This window comes from Desmodus rotundus, chromosome 1 (assembly GCF_022682495.2).
Source record: "Desmodus rotundus isolate HL8 chromosome 1, HLdesRot8A.1, whole genome shotgun sequence".
Lineage (NCBI taxonomy): Eukaryota > Metazoa > Chordata > Mammalia > Chiroptera > Phyllostomidae > Desmodus > Desmodus rotundus.
In genome coordinates this window covers 47645098-47662314 of record NC_071387.1, presented here as the reverse complement: position 1 = coordinate 47662314, position 17217 = coordinate 47645098, and the positions used below count along the sequence as shown (strand labels likewise).

General features: G+C 35.6%; 1 protein-coding gene across 2 annotated transcripts in view; it reads left to right on the top strand.

Annotated features, from left to right (window-relative positions):
• The window catches only part of SMC5 (structural maintenance of chromosomes 5), an 87524-nt gene extending 72095 nt beyond the window's left edge, over positions 1-15429 (top strand). The window contains exons 18-25 of one of the 2 annotated variants that reach the window (XM_024555215.4): positions 3343-3468; positions 6901-6945; positions 7389-7484; positions 7919-8023; positions 8243-8362; positions 11277-11456; positions 11541-11636; positions 12768-15429. In XM_024555215.4, the coding sequence (XP_024410983.1) occupies positions 3343-3468; positions 6901-6945; positions 7389-7484; positions 7919-8023; positions 8243-8362; positions 11277-11456; positions 11541-11636; positions 12768-12911 (912 nt within the window). In that variant the 3' untranslated portion in view covers positions 12912-15429. The remainder of the gene's footprint in view (positions 1-3342; positions 3469-6900; positions 6946-7388; positions 7485-7918; positions 8024-8242; positions 8363-11276; positions 11457-11540; positions 11637-12767) is intronic. The other variant, XM_024555219.4, reaches the window with a different exon arrangement.
• The last annotated feature ends 1788 nt before the right edge of the window (positions 15430-17217 follow it).

Here is a 17217-nt window from a genome sequence, read left to right as displayed (position 1 = left end):
ATAGAGGAAGTCAACCTGCCCATCATCCTGTGTTCTGCTGGTAAATATTTGTAGAGGCCATGTGTGCTAAGCTTTCTTCATTGATTGAGCCTATGAACCTGGTTGTTCAGTATAGAAAAGATTTCATATAGAAATTTCATCTAGAAATTGACTCATCATAGAACTTTAAGTCAAGTCACACAATACAATATTTGATCCTGGTGCCTGAAGCTTTGTTTTGAATTAAGTTTTAATGAGAACTTAAGAAAATGATGGGTTTATGTCATATGTTCAGAAGTATCATGAAATCATGATGGCTTTGGAATAAGTGTTCTCCCAAATTTTAACCCCCCCTCGACATGGTGAGAAATAGTCTTCCAACAGCCTTTATTCATATTGATGTACTAAGATTAGGTGCAGAATGACAGGGTATTCTATTATGATCTATTTTGTTAGTAGTAGCAAAAATACTCATATTTCAAATGGAGCTGACTGGAGAGAAGCAAAGTTTCTTAGGAGGAGGTTTTGTTTTCAGTCTTTGAGTCACTAATTTTTTTTTTTTTTGAAGATGGCCGCATTCTTTGGTCCAGGGATATTGTGATATTCATTCATAATATATATATATTAAGGTGCTTAGAGTGCTGCCTAGTATGAAGCCAGTATTTCCCTAAAAAGTACAGATTTATATCAGCATCAATATAAGTTACAAGAATTGTAAATTAATTTATGTGTTTATCCTAATACTAAATTTAGAAGTTCTGTGCTTTCATCTAGCATTCCCTGCCTACCTGCTTGGCACTCCCTCTTCCCCCTATACTCCCAAAAACCAAACTCCAGAGGAGACATTTTAAACAAGATACATTTGGGGGGGGGGGAGTATTTAACAAGTAAAGAGTGCTAGTGCCATTATTTCATTGTTTACTGTTAGATTGATTGAAGCAGAATTTATAATCTTATGTATTAAAAGGCCAATTAAGACTACTGATAATAAATTTCAAATTTAACACTGAAATTTTATTTAAAAAGTGGTTAAATACTTTCCATATTTTTAAAATATGTATTCTATCTATTCTATATGTATTAAAACTTGTAGGTAACATTTGAATTTGTGACCATTTAAATTGGAATGAAATGTGGTGCTTGTATTTGTATTAAAGGAAAATTGAGAAATGTTTTAAAACTAATGTTTTAGTAAAAGTTCATTGGAACTTACTTTGTTTCCTATAATATAGAAAATGGTTTTCATTCTGTTTGACTGTTATTTTAATAAGTTGTTAAGTGGAATAATTACTGTGTTAAATTCATGTGTAGATGCTGTTTAATAAATTCTGCAAACAATTCTTATTTCTTCCACTAGAGGGCCCTCTTAGAGAAGCTTTTGCTTGTTTAATATCAAGTTAAAAAAAAAACTTCAGAGAAAAGATAATACTAATTTCTATCAAAGACATACCTACAAGCTAATCTTTTTTAATTTGTTGGTGGGTGATATTTTGGAAATTTGCTCTTTTCTCCCCTTATTCTTACATAAATGAAATATTTCTATTGTCTATCAACTATTAAAGGCTCGGCTCTAAGCAGAAATGTAGATACAGCTTTTTCACTAGCCTAACTGTACAACATTATCTTACATCATTGTGTACCCCTTTTCTTTCCATTCCTTTCCCTCCCCCTCAAAAAAATCTCAACAGTTATGGTGGTGAGGGGGACAGATGAGATGTATAGAAAGAACATCTTCTCTAGTAAAGAATTGAGTATACATATGCCATCAAACAGGGAATTATTGAAGGAAATTATTTTGTCCTTCTAAGCCCATATCCCCAGATATTCAACTCAAGGACATTTCATTTAGCAAGGTCCAGAGGAATAGGAAGCAGGAATAGAAGACTTCAGGAGTATTTAGTTTCTATCTAGCTGATCCTTGTTTTACATTTGCCTGAGTGTGATGGCCCTAGAGAGCAGAGTAGGGGTGACTGGGAGTCTTTACCATTTTCTTTTATTTCTCCAAGGGTTTAGGGACTGAGGAATTCATTCAAGGAAACCACGGTACTAAGTAGTTAGTGTAAAGGCTTGCTTGCATTTTCATTTCAGGCCAGTACAAATCCTTTTACTTTTCATAACATTTGTCTTTGTTTAGTTTATTTGCTGTCAAATTTGTACGCATAAAAATCACCAAGGACCTTTTTAATAATACAGATGTCCAGGCCTCAGCAATCGAACAGATCTGGCATGGGGCTGGGGTATCAGTAGTGTTTCAACAATCTTCACCACCACCTCTATCCATCCACTCCAGGTATTTTTTTGTGCAGACCGAAGTTTGAGGTTTAATGGAAAGAGCAAGCTAGACCTGACCTGTCTTCTTTCTGAGGCACCTGCTCACCTATTTTCATAACTAATATTTCTGAGCCACATCTAGAAAAGGAGATAATATATTTCTTTTAGATTGTTATGAGGATTAGATTAATTAACATATAAGATAGTGCTTGTAACAAAGCTTGGCCCACAAGAAGGCATTCCATGAAGCACTTCTCATTACACACGAAACGTTTGCCATCTAGCTAGCTTCTTACTAGTTCTTCAAGACCATTCACTTGTCCTGGTGTCGGTGACCACTCTGACCTCCCTGCACCTCCTGTCCCCACCACACACATGCTGTTTTCCTTCGGTCCTCTACCACCCAGAGGTTCCGTGCGTGGGCATAGGTGTGCATCCTGACTGCGTCTAGCTAAATGTGTGCGTGTGTGCAAGTTACTTCAGTGCCTCTCAAGTCTTTTTTTTTATACAAAGAGGGGACAATATTACTGTCAATGTCGTGAGAAATAAGGGAATAATGTGCATGAAGCACCTAGCACGTAAGCTTTCAATAAATAACAGCTCTTTCTTTTTATGATGATTTTATGTGTCTTTTTACTCACCTTTTAATGCTTAGTACGTAATAAAAATTGGCGTTTAATAGATTCTCAGTAATTATTTGGTGAAGAAATGAATGTGTCCATGAATAAATGATAACTACATGAAAGGCATTTGGAAAACTATTAAACACTGTTTAAAGGTTCTACTTACATTTGAGTGCTGAGTTTTCTGATATGAAGCCTACATGCTGTGTATTTCATATTTTCTTAGAGTAAAATTATATCTAGCTAAATTAAACTGTTTCAGGAAAGGGAAATTTAAATTTTAAAGCTCTTAAAAATTTAAGTTCAAATTTAACCTTTACAAGAAAAGCAGTCATGATTTGAGATACAGTTTTCAGATTTGCTTATCACAATCAACTTTAATAATTTATTTGATATGTATTATAATGTGGTAGTTTAATAAAATAGCCCTCTGTTCAAATTTCCAAAATATTTCTTTTTCTTGCAATAGCAACATTTCATTGAGTTGGATGAAAATAGACAAAGATTATTGCAGAAGTGCAAGGAACTTATGAGGAGAGCTAGGCAAGTATGTAACCTGGGTGCAGAGCAGACCGTTCCTCAGGAATACCAGACAGTAAGTATAAAAAGCACATAATGCCACAAGTCAGTGTTTGTAAGGTTAAAATGCACTAGGCATTGTAATGTGCCATAAAAAACAAGGGAGTTCCCCCCAATTTTTAACTATGTAATTTTGTTTAACAGATTTTCTCTAGTGTACTCAAACTTGCACCAGTCACATTGCTTAATATCAGAGTTATTAAAACATAATATTACGTTGCAGAATTACTAGCACCATAACATTCATTCTTCCAATAAAAGATGCTTTCCCCCAAGCCACCTTTAAGGGGTGGGGTCGGGAAATGGGATGTACTTTTTCAGGGTCACATAGTACCAATAATTGCTATATAAGAAACAGTAAGTAGCTGTGGTGTTTAGAAAAACAGGCAAAATGAAAATGTTTTCCTGGATAGTGGGGTTTCTCTTAGGAGTTCAGTGGGAGCTTAATCTTCAGGGCTAACGTTTTTTGGTAAGGAAAGGAGGAAAGAGCCTTTTCTTTTTTTCCATTATATTTTATATGCTGATATATCTGTCATTTAGTTAGTAAATGAGGAGATGCTGCCCTTTAGTCCAAGTTCCACCATTAATTATATAGCTCTGTGACCCTAAGCTTTATGTGACAAGCGAGTACATACCTATTCTCTCAGAATGTCACGGTAAAGAAATGAATAGAAAATAAATTTTAAAATATTTGGTAATTGTGTAGGTTTTTTAATTCTTAATTTCAAATGTTACCTATTTCAGTAGATAATGAAATGTCTACTAAGTATATAAATAGAACTGGAAAAAATTATTTGAGTTATAATTTTCAAACCCTCAAAAATTTCGCTTTATGATATCAGACATAGAAACCACAGAGAACAGATCTGACTGGATACATAGTAGGAATTTAGTAGATTTTTAAAGACAAAGTGAGGAGCTGTTGTTTCTAAAAGTGTACTAGAACTTCTAAATATGTTGGGTTATCATAAAAATAAATACCAATGTGTATAATTTTTTTCTTTCAGAAAGCATATTCTATCCTTGATAAGTCTTACTGTTTTTGAAAGGAACAAAATTATTTATATATTCATTTAAAATGTATTTTGTAAAAATGTGTTGTGTTGTGTCTGTTGTGTGTATCAGGCATGGAACAAGACAGATGTATGCGTACTTTCTTTTTTTAAAGATTTTATTTATTTTTAGAGAGAGGGGAAGGGAGGAAGAGGAGAGAAACATCAGTGTGTAGTTGCCTGTCGTACACCCCCTACTGGGAACCTGGCCTGCAACCCAGGCATGTGCCCTGACAGGGACTCGAACTTGTGATCCTTTGGTTCGCAGGCTGGCGCTCAATCCACTGAGCCACACCAACCAGTGCAAAGATTTTATTTATTTATTTTTAGAGAGAGGGGAAGAGAGGGAGAGAAACATCAATTGGTTGCTTAACACCCCCAACAGGGGACCTGGTGCTCAATCCACTGAGCCACACCAGCTGGGGCTCCTTCCTTCTTTGCTGAAATTTATATCATAGTCTGAACCGTGAGGCAGCCAAAAAACAAATGAAAAAGCAACTATATAAAAGTCAAGTAATAGAAGAAGAAAAATAAAACAAGGTAAGAGGATAGAGTGTCAAGGAGGTTCCTTTGAGAAGATGTTATTTTAGGTGAGTCCTGAGTGAAGAGAAGAAGGAAGAGTATCCCACGCAAAGACAACAGTTTGCACAAAGCCCCTAGGGCAGAATAATATTGGCATGTTCAGAATAACAGTAATCTCAGTGGCACTAACAATTATAATCCAAGCAGAAAGGAAGGCAAAAGTTGGATCATGTATGGCCTTATAGACCGTTGAAGGAGTTTGGGTTTTACTAGTATTTTGAGATGGAATCCATTGGAGGATTTTAAACGTCGATCGCAGTGATGTGACTAACTACCAGAAATATCAGGGGGAACCCTTGTAAAGTATATGATTGTCTAACCACTATGCTGTACCCCTGAAACTAAATACAAAATACTGGAAGTAAACTAATTGAAAAAAGCTTTTTAATAAAATAAAATGAACTCCAAAGAACTTTCTCATTTCATCAGAATTGACAGTTTTCTTAGTATTACTTAATGAACCTTAAACTATTAATGGACAAAAATAAATAAAAGAACATTTAATTTCTGTTGGGTGGGCCAGAAAGTCTGTTACGTGTTTCCCACACAATAGCTCTAGTAGCGCTCAGTTGTCTTTAACTTCATTCAAAACAATTTTGTCAGATTATGACAGCTGTCGTATCAGCTTGCATTTGTAAAAAACTTATCAAAGTTGGTGAATTTTTGTGCAGCCATTTTAATATTGAAGATAGAAGAACATACGCAACATTTTTGACATGTTGAGCTTTATTTCAGGAAAGGTAAAAACTCGATTGAAATGGGGGAAGAATTTGTGCAGTGTATGGAGAAGGTGCTGTGACTGATGAAATGTGTCAAAAGTGGTTTGAGAAGTTTCTTGGTACTACTGACACTTTGGCCAAACAATTCTTTGCTGTGGGGCTGTCCTACACATTGGAAGATGTTTAGCAGCACCCCTGGCCTCTGCCCACTAGAAGCCAATAGGAGGAGAGAGCCGACATACTCAAGATACCCAAATCATGTTATTGGTGAAAATGAAAAATGTGTCTTATTTTATGGAAAAACTAAATGGACTTTTTGGCCAACCCAATATATGGAGAATTAAGTAGGAACACAAGATTGGAAACAAGGAGACCATCTAGAAGATTAGCGCCTTGGACCAGACAAGAGATTATAGTGGCATGGATGAGGGAGGAAATACTGGAAAGAGAGAAGTTTATAGATTTCAGGTGTCATTTAAAGACAGAGCCCACAGGGCATGTTAATGGATCTGAAGTGAAGGATAAGAGAGAGAACCCCTAAATTTAGCCATGTACTGAAACAGTGATTGAACAGGAGAAACAGGTTGGTTCAAATTGGCAGGAGTGTGGTTGAAATGAAGGCCTAAATTTAAGATGCCTGTTAGAAAGTCAAGTGAAGATACTAAACAAGTGGTGGGCACATGAATTCAAAATTCAGTGGACAGACAGACTGAGCAGTATGTACTTGATCAATCCCTGAAGTCCTATACAAATTGAACTACTTTCTAAAAAGTTTTAAGAACTTCAGATATTAATACAATGTTGTTGGTATACCTGTCTCGTTCAATGCCTGACATTTATATCTGTGTTGTGCCTTGTAGTATATGAACTTTGCAGGTTGTGCTGGCAAAACTGTGTGCTCCTTGCTTCCCCTCATAGGAAAGTGTTTGTTCTAATTTGTCTCTTATAGCGTGGACTCAGAAGATAGTACTGTGGTGAATTTCTTCTGTCAAAATAAGTGGATTCTTAGGATGCTTTTATAAGTACAGTATAAAGTTCTAACTTCTTGCTCTCTTTCAATGCCCCACATATTCTGGACCCATTCTACCAATTCAGCAAGTACCCACCATTCCAAATGGACACAACTCCTCACCCCCCATGGTATGCAGTGCTCATTCTTTTTTCCAAGCTCCTATCTCCCCTCTGCTTTGCTTTTTCTTAGCCATTTGCTTTAAGGTCCAGAGATGAATTCTGGGCCTCTGAATTCTCTTACTCTCTTTAGCTCCTGTAGCATGAACTGATACTTCCTTCTCTAAATACCGTACCCTGTATGATATGTACTGCTTATTTTAATACTCAACATCAATACACTACCTTAAGGTATTACCTGGTGTTAAGTGTATATATTTTGTTGCCTTTTAGAGTAAAGTGTAAGCTTTTTGAAAGCAAAAATCCTATTTATAATTTCTTTGACTCCTTGTGTGTTAGCATGCTGTCGAACACATAGTAGTAGATGCCCGGCAGAATATTTTTCTTTTAACTATTTGAATTTAACTGTTTTCACTGTACTATCTACAATGATGGACAATTTTTTTCTTCTTTAGGCTTTCCAGGATCTTCCAAACACATTGGATGAAATTGATGCTTTATTAACTGAAGAAAGATCAAGAGCTTCTTGCTTCACAGGACTGAATCCTACAGTACGTTCTTCCCCTATTGCCTGCCGCAGCCACCACCACCCTCCCCATACACGCACTCTCTCACACACGTACACGCAGCTTCCTCATGTACTTGCCTCCCACTCTGTACTAGAGCTCTTGGTAATAATAAGCTAGACAGCAGGAACAATGTGCTTTAAATGCCAGGTTTCTGAATCTATTAGAATTTTAAATAGATTCTTCCTAAGGAACACAGTGTTCTGTGCCTTTTCTTTATAAAAAGAGTAGTTGGACTAACCTGAAATACTGCAGTGTCTATTTTTTCAAGAATAAAAATTAGCATTTTCAGCATGTTACAAGAATATACAAACAATGCAACACATTGGCATTTTCAGTTAATGTCTCCATTGATGCAAATTTCCTGTAATTTTATCCTTTGCTAGATTTATCTTAAAGAAATAATTTTTCCCTACCAGATTGTTGCAGAATACACAAAAAGAGAAGAAGAAATAGAACAATTAACTGAGGAACTAAAGATAAAGAAAGTTGAACTGGATAAGTATAGGGAAAGCATTTCACAGGTAATTGTTTAATCTTTATCTTGTCTTTTTTGTCATGTTCTTACTCGTATGGGAACGTAGAATACTGCAAAACGAAATGATCCACTTCTAAGAAAAAGTGCAACGTGTGTTCTCATGACTAGATTCATACTTTCACCAAATTTGTTTTATGTAAATTTGTATATCAGAATGTAATAACACTTCTTTTCAATTGTGTTTTTATTCTGCTTATATGTGCAGGTGAAAGAGAGGTGGCTTAATCCTTTAAAAGAGCTGGTAGAAAAGATTAATGAAAAATTCAGCAATTTTTTTAGTTCCATGCAGTGTGCTGGTGAAGTTGATCTCCACACAGAAAATGAGGTAAGCTTGCATTTTATATGTTTCCTGGCAAGTAATTTTAATTATATGGATATAATTTCTTTACCCTAGACTTAGGTGTGAAAATTTTGCTTAGTAAAAAATTGTTCAAAGGACAGAAAAGACCACCAGAGGGGTTGCATCAGGGTCACTTTTGTATGTATGTGTGACATTTGAGATTGGTGACTAATACTTTACTCTTTTTATATCCAGACTTAGTAATGGTCATTCAGCTGTGATGAGCAAATGCACTGCATTGCTTTAAACTCTACCGCTGTCCAAGTTAGAAGAGTCATCAATTGGCAAACATAACTGAAATAAAGTATAATATCAATGGTTTCCTTTTCATCAAGAATTTAACAGTTCACAAGAATGAAAACATTTGAAAATTTGCCACTAAATTCTTGAGCTATAAGTTTATGCATTGCGATCGTGGGTAAAATAAAATTACCATTAAGAAATATGTAAAGAGATGAACTGGGATTTGCTTCAAAATAATGAAAGAGGAGTTTGGTGGAGTTATTGGTGAAACATATGGCCACGTATTGATCATAGTTGAAACTAATTCATGATACATTTGAGCTTATTTTAGTGTTCTAATTTTGTAGATGTTCAAATTTTTCCCCAAGTTCTTTTTTAAGAAAGAAAGAAATCAAGATAAAAAATGTTGCCTTCACAGTTCAACATTTTGCATTTTTGCATTTTAGCTTATGTGCAATTTTACATGTGTATCACATAAATAAAAAGCCAAAGTAAGGGCCTTTTTCTCACGGCAGGAACTCTGCCCTGTGGCTCCATCTATATTTATATTTAGTGTGAGACATGAGAACAGCAAACTTCATTTCACTTTCAAGCTCTAGTAAGATGGTGGACCTGCCACCGCAAGTGTCATCTACCTAGTCTCTGGGCTTGTTTGCATGAAGGGACATAATTTGTCATGTACTTCCTACATGTCGGGCACTGTATCAAGCACTTTCCGGTCTGTTATCTTGTTTAACCCTCACAGCCATTCTATAAAGCAGGTACTTCTATCAACCCTGTTTTACAAATACAGAACTGAAACTTACAGAATACAGCTACCAGTTGGCAAAGCAAAAAATCAAACCCCAGACCTGACCCCAGAGCCTAAGCTCTTCATTACTGCCTCTTCAGCACATGTGGCATAGTTTTTATGTGATGAAGATTTGATTACTGAAAGCTTTGTCAAACTCAGATCTAATGAAAGTATCTTTATTCAACAGCTTGACTGTATAAGGCGTAAATATGGTCAAGTAAGAATAGGGAAGCCTATGGAATTTGCCCTGTCATAGAAAGCCCATTCTTTAATCTTAAGTCCTATCGCACGGTGCTATAACTTTATCACATGCTGTTTCTTCTGGATAATTTTTCTGTTTTAAATGATAGCTCGCTACCATAACAGCGATTCTTAGCCTTTTCAGTTAAATTGGCCTATCTAGCCATGGGCTCAGGAAAATGGACATTCTTATCTCTTCTCAGCCTCCCCCTTGGAATGTTTCTGTTCTGGGCTCCTCGGTCATGGTTCTAGAACTGCTTTAGCCAGAGCTTTCAGTGAGATGAAGGAAGCTAGAATGAGCAAAGAACGGGCCGCAGAGCCAGAAACAAAACTCTAGCAATCAAAGCTTAGTGTAGTTAAGAAATGCCGTAGTTAATAAATTTGCTTTGAAATAAATGCATTTTATAAATTTAAAAAGTAAACCTTATGAATCAAAACCATTAACATTTATTGCCATTTATTGGTTTTGGTTTTGGAGGGCAAAAAAATTGAAGGTGGTATTTTAAAAGTTTGATATAGCTATCAGGATTCTTATATTTATGGTTAAGGTATTTATATTTTTATAGAAGTTGTTACTGTTAATCTTAGACCTCTGCTGTCCAGTATAGTAGCCACGAACTGCATGTGAGTACTGAGCACTGAAAACGTGTACAATGCGCTGTAATTGTACAACACACAAATTTTGAAGACTTAGTATGAAAAAAAATGCGAAATATCTTCTTAAATATTTTATATTGATTACTCGTTAAAAGATATTTTGGATATATTAGATTAAATAAAATATATTAAAACTAATTCCACATATTTTTCCTTTTTGAATGTGACCACTGGAAGATTTTCAGTTGCGTAATTGGCTTGCGTTGTGTCTCTTGGTCAGTGCTTCGACCTTAAAGCTCTGTTTATTCGGTAGTTGGCCCTTAATGACCAAGTTGTGGGTCTCATTTTCAGGGTAAATCTGAACCTGACTGCTCTAGAAGTGACTGATAAGAGCAATAAGTAGGCCTTAGGGCAGCCTCATTTTGGACACAATTTAAAGAACAAATATTTAGTGAATGCTTGTTATGTGTCCGGTTTTTAATTAGTATTATGTATATATATTGGATTTAATATAATTTTTTTTTAAGTGTTCACACAGTCTCTGCCTACTTTTCTCTTAACCAGTGGAAGAAGCAGGAAGGCTCTTGGCCCTCTGTGGTGACGTACACAGCTGCCTCTCCAGCAGAAAATAGCGTGGCCCTCCACTGTGTTCTGATTCTTTGTACCTGCAGCTTTAAAGCCTAGCAATGTATGAGCTACAACAGATAGTGCCTTTCCATGATGGGTCTCTTCACTCAGTAGTTTCTAAAAACCCTTGGGAAAGTCTATTAAAGTTGAAAGGAGTGGTATGAGATGCGGAAAAAAGTTACTCTTAATCTGAAATTTTTTCATACCAAAATAGATCCTTAGAGACTCACTAAAGCTTGTAAATAGCAACTGGCTTTTTAATATTTTATTGGTTTACTTTAAATTATCACTGAATTTTAAGTTCTTATAATTGATTTATTCAATCTATTTTTTAAGTAATAGTATGAAATTACCAGAGAAAGCTCTTCATCTTTCATCAACCTTTTAAATGTCTCATAGGAAGACTATGATAAATACGGAATTCGAATTCGAGTCAAATTTCGCAGTAGTACTCAGCTGCATGAATTAACGCCCCATCATCAAAGTGGAGGTGAAAGAAGTGTTTCTACCATGTTGTACCTGATGGCACTTCAGGAACTTAATAGATGTCCATTCCGAGTAGTTGATGAAATCAATCAGGTATAGTGATTATTCTTTTACTTGGGATTTATCATATCTTGTATCTTATAAGAGGTTTAATGGAATCATTATTTTATTGTTTAGGGAATGGACCCTATCAATGAACGCAGAGTGTTTGAAATGGTTGTAAATACTGCTTGTAAAGAAAATACTTCTCAGTACTTCTTTATTACACCAAAGGTAGGTAATAAGTAACCTGAAAGTGGCTTAATTATGTAGCAAATTTGGACCCAATAGATAAATCTGAATAAGAACAGTCCCAGAAAAGGAAGTAAAAAGATTACAGTAATATTTATATTACTAAAGAGGACAAGTTCCAGTGACGTACTTAATCAGAAACCTCCTTATCCAAGAAAGAAGCATAGGAGACATGGCATTATGTTCTAGAACAGAGATTTCTTCCTGCTTTTGGCACTTACTCCTCCTCTAGAGAAGTTCCCCTTTTGGTACTAGAGGATGACAGGAGAATGCAAACCCCAGAACTCTGGCCTTATTTCCCAGAAAGGCCTGTCTGTGGCAATACTGTGCCCTTCTTTAGTCACCGTTGCCACTGCCCTGGCCCGGAGGAAACCGTAGGTATCCCAACATCCATTCACAGATTAACTCTGATGATAACAGAAGTATCTATAGAGAATCTTCTGCGAGCGAGAACCATTGCCCTGGGGAACTTTCTTTTGTTACGTGTCATGCTGTGGGTAAATTATAAAACTGGTGTTTTCAAAGGTGTATTTATTAATGTAATCAGGTATATTTCTTTTTTAACTAAGTATCCACACACAAAAAAACTGTCATTAGCATGCCCATCTGAAATTCAGTCAGGTATAGTGATTATTTTTTATTGAATAGTATACTCTCTGTTCCAGCAGACACTCTGGCATAGCCAGAACAGTTAATACTGTATTGTTCAACAAACATCTTGGCCTATCAACCAAACCTCCCTGTTACACACTTGCCAGGCTACCAATCTGTCACAGTGCCTGACCACAAAAGTTGCTTGAGAAGCATTTGTGGAAAAATGAGTGCAAGTGTCTGTCCTAGGAAAACTCCGGAGGGCACACTTCTCCAGGGTCTTACCTAAGACTTCTGATCCCTTACGGAAGGTCCCTAAGCATGTGGATCATTCCTTATGCCAGGCGTCAGATGTGCTAATGCAGGTAAGGGCCCCAACCTGGCAGGGTGCACAATGAGTTGTTCAAGAGCTCCCTAAGAGTTTCATTAATAGTATAAACACAATTTTACATATGTGAAGTTGGAAAATTGTCTGTCTTAATATAGAGAGCATTATATGACAGTTTGTTTTAACACTTACAGCTCCTACAAAATCTCCCTTATTCTGAAAAGATGACGGTATTGTTTGTCTACAATGGCCCTCATATGCTGGAACCAAACAGATGGAATTTAAAGGCTTTCCAGAGACGGCGGCGCCGTATTACGTTCACTCAGCCTTCTCAGTAAAAGCAGAGACCTTTGGATTTTGTTAAATTCTCTTTACAGCTCAGCCAAATAAAAGGAGGTTCGTTAAGGCTAAAGACCAGTTGTTTTTGAAAACTGCTGTTAAATACAAATGGGTTGATGAACGGAGACCATAGTAACTTTTTTCTGTGGAATATCATCTTCTGGTAGTAAAAGTGAAGTCTTTTTCAGTCTCTGTTGATTGCAGTCCTTAGCACTCTGACCAGTCATTGGGTTCCCAAGTTAAAAGGCACTATTTCAAATCAGAGTCATAGTGGAAGGCGGTACCAGTCACAAGAAGTTTAGTTGACATGGTAACCCTGAGCTTTAATTGCAGAGTAAATTTAATTACTTTACAGTCTGAAGAAGACTCTAGAACTTAAGTCACAGTTTTCTCCCAGTGTTATGCTTAAGTTTTAAAAATTGTTATGGAAAAGTCTAGTCTTATGTACAGTGATAATTTATGACAAATCTGTTTGCTTCTTCCTATTAAAAAAGATTTCCTTATCACCACTAGGAAATGGAATTTTATGAGCCTTTTAAAAAAGTTTTATGAAATTTGATACTGTAATTGTATTGGTATCTCAAAGGACAAAAAGTACTGGGGCTCCAAAATGGTAGTGGGGCTTCTTTGAAATGCCACAGGTGGCCACTAGGTGATGCAAAATGCAACTAAAAGATTGACAGAAAATAAAATCAAGTGACAAGGGTTTTTAAGGAATGACTCTGTAAAGTGTGGGGTTTTTTTAATTTAAAGTCAATTGTATTTTACATCTTAAATTTCTAAAAGCATTTTTATAATTATTTTACTAAGATTTTTCTTAAGATTTCATACACTAATTTCTACAATTTATATTTTAGAATTTTTCAGTGTTATGTAAAGAGTGAGGGAAAGCATTGATTTGTGTAAAACCGTAATGTTTCTAGAACTTAAGCTTATAGGTGTTTCCTTACAGCGTTGCTCCTGCCCCATTTCTTAGAAAATCTAATTTAAACTGTTTCTTTCAGCATGGAAAGAATGAGATGAGAAAATTATTTATCTGAGTTATACCAATTAACAGTGCCAAACAAATTCTATTTCTTTTAAAAAATAAACTTTTAAGATAATGGATGAGTCCAAGGACATGTGTTTGAACAGTGGATTGGATTTGTGCCCATAATAACAAAATTATTATTTTTTTGACTTGTTAGCCTGAATAAATAGAAAAATTGCATTCAGCTTGGGTTTTGTATGTTCTTAAATAACCACTGAAATTTATATTCTTATTATGTCAAAAAATAATGAACCATAGTTTATGTCCTGTCCCTTGGACATTTTCTCTTTAAAAACATATTTTTTCTTTCTAAAAATTTTAAAAGAACCTTCTCCTCTTAAACTAAGTCTAATGCATGTACTATGAAAATATTTTTAAATAACATTTTTACTAGTATGAACATATAAACATTGAAAAACTTGGTAAATTGATGTTGTTACCAAAAGTGTTTGTTGTCTAATATACTTTATTTTCTGCCAAAATATCTCCACTAATATGTGCTTGGTGTAGTTTGTTTATTGTCTAAGTTAGTGCCAATCATCTTATTCCTGCAAAATGAGTATCAGTGTGAAAAAGAAGCTTGAAGATTAAGTGTGTTTGAAAATAAAATGCAATGAATGGTCAACTTTATTTCACTTTACATATGCCAACAATTATTCCATACCTTGTTTGTTAGCATTTATATTTCCTTACTGGACCAGGTTAATATTTGGTTTTGCATTGAATTTGAGCTGTGAAGGATAAATTATACATCATTTCAACATATTAATAAAAGAATAATATGTCTGGTACATTAGTCTCTGCCACTTAAAACTTCATGTATTTTCTGCAAAAGTTGATTTTGAATTTCATTTAAATTGTAAAAACTTTAAAAGTCTGATTTGATGAATAAAATATTTAAAACCTTAAGGTAACAAGCATTTTCAATGACAGAAACCTTCATTGATTTGATTAAGGGAGAGAGTCTCTATTGCAAGGCTTTCCGTATTCCAAGTAAGAGGAAAGATTTCTTGCTGCTTTCTACTTGTCTTTTGAACATATGCTTATTTCTTTGGAGTATGAATCTTTAGTATGTGGAACATGTAATTTTGTCTTTCTGTCGTGTGTGTCTGTATGTGTATGTGTGTGTAATTAAAAACTGGGGAAATACTACCTTGATAATAAATGTGAATTTTCATATTCTTTCTGTGTATGGTATTTTAAATGAGAACTGTTTTTATATTTTGAACATTTTTAAAGTCAGCTTGCTTTTCAGATTTACGGAAAAGCAAGTCTGTTGAGTTCCTACCTTTACAGAACAATATTTAGCAGTTCATCTATGTTCAGAAGGATAGAAAATTTCATCCCTTGTCGGCCTGCAAGAAAATTACAGTCAACAAATGAAAGGGTTTAAACCATCTAAAGAAGCCACGTTATGAAGCAGGGATAAATATTTTTAGATAGAAACCCTACATTTGCTTAAAAAATAAAATCATTCCCACTAGCCACTTTGTCTTATTTCTTTTCTTTTCTTATTTTTTTTGACCTACAGTCAAAAGTACATTAGCCTACTGTCAAGTCATTTTTAAACTATATTTTTGAGTCAGGCAGACTATCAGTTGGTTGCAGACTACTTAATGTCATTCAGTTTCCTCGTTAGTGAAATGAGGACAATAACAATTCACAGTGGTGTTGAGAAGATCAAGTGAGGTCAGGAGCCTGTTGGGGCATCCCAGCAGTTTATAAATGTTTCCTTCTCTTACATATTTTCTCAGCTTTATTGAGATCTGATATTTTAAATCTTGAAAAATATAATGAACTGTGCATTTTTATACATCAAGGTCTGAGAATTCCGTTCCTGTGGAGATTTTTTATTGAGTTGTTCAAAGGATGTGGGCGCCTATAGGCTCAGAATGAGCCTTGGGAAGTACAGATACCATTATTTACATACATCTTGTTTCCTTCATTAGCCAGATAAGCTGCCCCAAAAGATACTTACACCAACCCATCTCATTACTTTATAGTCATACCATATATTTTCTGAAAACTTACGATTAATAAAACTTGTACATTTGGGAGATTTGACATACTGACATTTTGGAAAAGTTGGGGGTAGTGATTTTTTTTTTTTTAATGTTAAGATGTAACTGTTTGCTCATTGCTCCAAAAAAAGTTATTGGAGATTGGCTGGAAGATTTAGGGTGTGTTTTTTTTAACCCCAAAGAGGAAGAACAGGGCTACTCTGTTTAGCTTCTGAGAACCATGTTCAGGAGGACTTCTTGAATCCAAGAGCGGCCTAAAAACCACCCTGGGTCTGTGATCCCTGCCTCCATCTGAGAGGCTGTAACCTAGGTTGGATGTTTTCTAAGCAAGTTAGAAACACAAGCTGTTCCCCTCCCACTGCCCTTTAGTAAACTCATTCTGCTCTTCAGGAGCATGCTTATGTACTCTTGGCATTCAGTTCCTCGTGTTTGAGACCAAAGGGACGGGTGGTCCTTTAGTCATTGATGCCAAATACACAGTAAGGAAGACTTGTAAAGAAAGATTTGGGATAAACTGCAATGGATGTTATAACTTTTAAATTTTTTTCATATTATTTAGAATCTTAACGTAGTCCCAGTGATGTCTGTGGCATGTTGCATTCTTTACCTTTGTATATTAGATACTAGACTTGGGAAGGATCTTCCAAGTGGCTTAGATCCTACTTTTTACAGTCATTAAGCCATAAAAAGGAATGATTTGAATGATTAAGGCCAGCACTGATAAGCCTAAATAAGTTTATCGTAAACTAAACGCTATAATAATTTGCTTACAAGTTGCATTGTACTTTGAGTGCTTTCACATTACACACAGCAGCCCTGTGTATGGGTGGGAAAACAGGAACTTAGCGATGTTAGGACTTCTTTGAGCTTTTACTACTGGTGATTGGCAGTGGTGGGGTTGAAAAACCAGCTGCAGTTTTTGTTCTAGAATACCATGCTGCCTCTCTAGTATCCTTGCCTTTTGAGTCGTTGGAGCTCTACCATAAACAGTTCCTGGTTATGTAGTTACCTTATCTGTGGGTAAATATTGCCTCTCTGATATGCCTCTTAATTAGGGTACAGGCTCCTGCCATAACAAAAACCCAAGTATAACTTATGCAAGATGGAAGTTTATTCTCTTAACAGCATACGCAACCTGGGGCTGATACACCAACTCCTATTTTGTTGCTCTGCTGTCCCCAACCAATGGGTTCCTTATGTACAAGATGGCTCCATCAGCTCTTGCCAACACATCTGTATTCAAACAGGAAGGGA